This window comes from Protopterus annectens, chromosome 13.part0 (genome assembly GCF_019279795.1).
Source record: "Protopterus annectens isolate FY-2018-M chromosome 13.part0, PAN1.0, whole genome shotgun sequence".
NCBI lineage: Eukaryota > Metazoa > Chordata > Ceratodontiformes > Protopteridae > Protopterus > Protopterus annectens.
This window is the reverse complement of record NC_056747.1, coordinates 204,360,524-204,365,523: the sequence shown is the minus strand read 5'-3', so window position 1 is coordinate 204,365,523 and position 5,000 is coordinate 204,360,524. Positions and strand designations below refer to the sequence as shown.

Sequence of the window (5,000 nt, the reverse complement as noted above, 5' to 3'; positions counted from 1 at the left end):
TCTGTTGGTTTTATCCCTCTGAGTTTTTGGTGTGCCCATGTTCCTAGCCAATATCTAGCATCCCTCCCCCTCTCTCTTGTATTCTCTTGGCTACCTTCTCTTCTCTCTTCATTTTGCATACCTGTGTTTAGTTATATTCTGCATGGTTTATGGCTTCTGTTTTACAGTACTCTGTCCCCTGTCCTTCATTTCCAATTCACATGTGGTTCTAGGAAGGTGTTGTTTCACATACTCTATAGCATTTCCTGTGCATTTTTTTTTAGCTCAAATTCCTTTTACAGCCTGCACATATATTTTTGAGCTACCCTCAAGTATTTTTTCTTCACATTTTAGTGACTCAGTGCCACAGTCTGCAACATCTCAGGATACCAGTCAATATTCCTTTATATCTGCAGGTACATGCAGTCACATTGATGTGAACTTCATTGGCAGCTGCCTGCAAAATTTGACAGTCCTAGGTATGCAGAATGCACATTGTAGTATTTTATTTTTATTTTATTTAACATTTGTTAACCAGGAAAGTCCAACTTGGAACAAAGTCAATTTTCAGTGGAGGCCTGGGGGAGAAATGCTCCAGACACATCTTTCTAACATGGGAGGAAAGTGGAGCACCCGGATGAAACCCACATGAATGTAGGGAGGGCATACAGACTCCACACAGAAGGGACCCCAGACGAGACTCAAACTGGAGAACCTTTTGCTGTGAGGCGACAATGCTACCACTGCACCACAGTGCCATCCATAATACTGTGGTCTGTCTCACAGCCAGGTTTCATTCTGCCTTTACACAAAGTCTTATTTACATTACAATGCTCTCAGGGATTCAAGATGACTCCTTGAGCACTAAGAATATTGTGTTGCAGTAAACCTGCAAACAACTGCAAAACTAAGTAGCTGCTGAGTGGCCTTCACTCCACTGACCCCACAATGTGGGTTCTTCACCATGCCCTTATATTAATCAACCATATAGTTTCCACTTATGCATGAAAAGGGAATAAATCTCAACACAAACTGGCTTGACAAGGTGATTTTGTGGCAAGCTCAGTAGTTCCAGGCCTCATATATAGTGTTATCTTAATTAGCTAATTTTGGTAAGGACATATTTTCTTCATTCAGTGATGTACCATACTGCCCTACACATAATGCATACCTCTGCAAAAGCTATTTTATATGAAAGCAATAATCTCTATACCATTATAAATGCATATATTCCTCCTTACATCTTCTGCATCTGTCTAATGCCATCTAGGATGATCATAAGGATCTACAGCACCATTCTGCTAGTCCATAGGTTCATAGGTTCATAGATTAGTACTAAGCTAACTGCCCTTGTGAGCCATTTTAAGCCTAGCCAATTATCCCTTGTGAGACTCAAACCCTGCACCTTGTGTTTGTAAGGCAAACACCTTCACCATTAGGCTACTCTCCCAACCAAAATATATCATGCCATGTTTTGTGCAATTTATGAGAAATATCTGAATACAATAATAAATTCTCACACCTATATATACTAAAGTGTGTAAGTAGCTAATGGTCTTTTATTGTGCATTTGTTTAAAATATGAAGCAACAGTACACATCTCTGAGGCATTATGCATCTCTCTAATGCGCCCCAGTTTCTGAACATTGTCCTACTGGTCTGACTAGTACAATATTCATTATGGAATAGCTAAGGCCATGAACTACTTCTGAATTGTAACAGCCATGGTATTCCCTTACCACAGGAAATGTATGTAGTGTACAATAAAGGCACAGGTGATGGTATGCGTGGAATTGAAGGGTAGTATAATAAGGTTATTGCATGATCTGGCACTCTGAGGATCATGTAAGGTATTACAGTATATACTACTAACCACTGTGTAGAGGCCATCCTAGCCAAATCCTTTCCTCATACCCAACTGATTCCAACATGTTACCTTATTATAAGGACTCCTCAGTAAGTGCTAGAACCACAAATGCTCCTACCAAGGATAGAAAATAATTATGAGGGCGACTGAGGAATACTAATATTCATCAGAAACAAGATGGAGAGAGGGAAAAATGAGATTAAAAACATGAAATAATTCTTTAAAGCCTCTCAGTTTGCATAAGTACAATTTCAACTGATAGCATGGTCCATTAATGATTTTGAGTACTCAGGGATTAAAACTTACTTGTTGGAGCACTTGTTACTGCACTCTTCTCATTATAACCTGAAAAGCAAAAAAAAAAAAAAAAAAAAAACATGCAATAAAGTGCCACTTGTATTTAAGGCTATTGTTACAATTTCTTATCAGAGTAAAACACAACTGTCTATTCCGAAGTACTTTACAAGCTAAATTAAATATTTAAGCATTCTAGTTACTGCAAACCATGTACTTTCACATTAAGTCAAAGGTGTCTGCTTTCACTGCTTTGTCTCTGTAGTTCCTCCAGTGTTTTACTGGTGTAGTAGGTTTGTAGGCTTATAAGTTTATAGTTTTTTAATATGTTTATGGCCAAATGAGTCCATTGAGATGCTCAGCCATATCATCCGATATGGCTAGAGACTGACAGTTCCCTCATTATGAAGATTTCCTCAACACAGTTTATAATCACCCATCCAGTCATTCAGACTGTGTTTTGAAGTTGCTAGGAAAGTACTTTGCTTCATAGCTACGGGCAGAATATTCCAGAAACAAGGTATACATTGGGTTAGGTATCAGTCATGCCATTTGGTGGTGTTGATGTGGCAATACAGGTTTAGGCCTGTAAAATGGCTGCCTGCTTTACCACCAGTTCTGTATGGATGAAGGGGTGTGGAAGGCTAATAACACATCATTTCACAGTAGTTTGTATAACAATGAGTAAAATGGCAGGGTGTTTAATCTAGCAGAGTTACTGTGGGTACTGAAACCTGAGATCATTTTGGTGAGCAAATATTGAGGTCTCTAAAGCTGGTTTGTAGATGATAAAGGGAACAATAAATTCAATTACTGGCCTAATAACTGATTAATAAAGTGGGATTTTAACTTCTTTGGACCTTGGTGACATATCACAAAGGATAAGTTGTTTAGTGTAGAATGGTTTTCTAACCACTACAGAGACATGGTGGTCAAAGGAGAGTCTCATAAAAAACATACTAACCAAGTCCTAGGCAACAGTGTCCAATTACGTGGAATGTTATCTATATGGGAAGCAACACCAATGCAACATTTAGCAGTGGAGGTTATATTGCATTTTTTGGTATTGACAGTAAACCCATGATTAACGCATGAAGCATTTGTTTGGTTGAGCCCATGCTGGAGAATTTGAATATCGCCATGGAATTTGATAACCACCTCCCCCAGTTTGCAATCCTCAGCCATCTTAGTTAGCCATACTCCCTTGATTTTAGCTTTTACATCACAAAAAATATATACCAAAGAGGAGTGGATACAGTGCAGAGCCTTGTTGGACCTTACTCATAACATTTTTTCTGTCTAACAATATAGATTCCCTCAGACAGCCCACAACCAATCCAGTGGGCAATACATGGGTTAATTGGAAGAGCCTGTCAATAATTCCAGGATGGTGGATAGTTTCAAAGGTCATGGCAAGGTACAGATAAGTAGTTTGGACTCTGTACCCCTTAAGTAAACCTTTCAAAAGACAGAACCAGGTTAAGCAAGTATGTTCTACCATTTACAAAGCTGAACCGGTGTATATCCAGCGAAACAAGGTCACCTGTCATTGTTTATTAGTTTGGCTATATGATGTTCCATATCCTTGCAAATAATCCTAGTGAAACTAATAGGCCTGTAATTCCCAAAATCAGTAGATGGACATGTGTGCAAGGGCACCAAAAACTGCCATTCTCCGTACTTCAGAGGAAAACAGTACCTAATTGTTCCACTGGAGATCAAACCCAGGGCTTTCTATATGAGAAGCAGATGTGATAACCACTACACTGCAAAGTACAAAGTCCACAATAATCTAACATGCATATCAGCTGTAGCACACCTGAATGCAACGAGATTTCAATGACGTCTGAACACAATATGCATATTTAGCTACACTAAACTCCATTTCGTCTAAAAGTAAAGAAAAAAAAGAAACATATTTACCATTTACATAGAGGCTGTCTGGCTGCAGAGTATATGGACCCACTGCTGTCATGTTCAGTATTGCTGCACTGATGACATAATACACTTTAACTCTGTCAAATGCAGGACTTGTAGAATCATTCTTAATAGTGCAAACAGCATTGATGGTTGTTCCACTCACAGCACTAGCTTGCCTGCTTGATAGAAACATAAGGTGTTTATTATTGCTTAGGCAGCTTTGAGTATAGTTATATTAGCTCAGTGGTAACTTGCTTGTTTTATTAATAGTAGCATGAGGAGATTTCAGCTGTGGACACGGCTATTGATTATGTAGACTTACATTACATTTACTCAGTGATAGAAGCTACCTTTTAAATAACCATATTATTCTACCTCACTTGCATTTCTGTCTTCTTTCTTACCTTTTCTGCATCTATATCATGCCATTCTGGATTATCCTGTGGAATCATTCTCCATCACCTTTCTGGTTTTCCATTCCATCTGTCCATATCCCTCTCAGAGGAAATAGCTTTGCAGTCTAGTAGTTTGTTCATTCAGTCTGATCCCTTCCCGCTCCCCCCTCCCTCCTGTGTTGTTGCTGTAATGTACAACCTTTTCACATCATTCTTACATGACCTTGTGTACCAGTCTAATGTCTCCCCCATCACTTCTTTTCTCACTTCCCTGGCCATATCATCTTTCCTCCATCTCATGTACCCATCAGGTGGCTTTTCTCTGTACTCGATATGGCTGAAAAATGTCCCTTTCCTTGCATAACATCTAGAACTACACATGAAATTCAAAGTGCGGCCTAACAAAGTCCCATTGGAGTGGGAATGTTACATCATTAATTCTGGGGTTTTCCCCTCTGAAGAATATGGCCTAGTATTTTATTAACTGCTGCTACTGTACTCTCACACTTTTTCTGGTGGTCAGGCCCAGATCACTGTAACAACCC

At 39.1% G+C, this 5,000-nt stretch overlaps 1 protein-coding gene across 1 annotated transcript in view; it reads right to left on the bottom strand.

The window, feature by feature from the left end:
* Nucleotides 1-5,000, bottom strand: part of LOC122787872 (mucin-16-like) — a 262,498-nt gene that overhangs the window by 130,173 nt on the left and 127,325 nt on the right. Inside the window, exons 59-60 of the mRNA XM_044054789.1 lie at nucleotides 4,064-4,236; nucleotides 2,153-2,191 (exon numbers count right to left, since the gene is read on the bottom strand). Coding sequence (XP_043910724.1) covers nucleotides 2,153-2,191; nucleotides 4,064-4,236 — 212 coding nt within the window. The remainder of the gene's footprint in view (nucleotides 1-2,152; nucleotides 2,192-4,063; nucleotides 4,237-5,000) is intronic.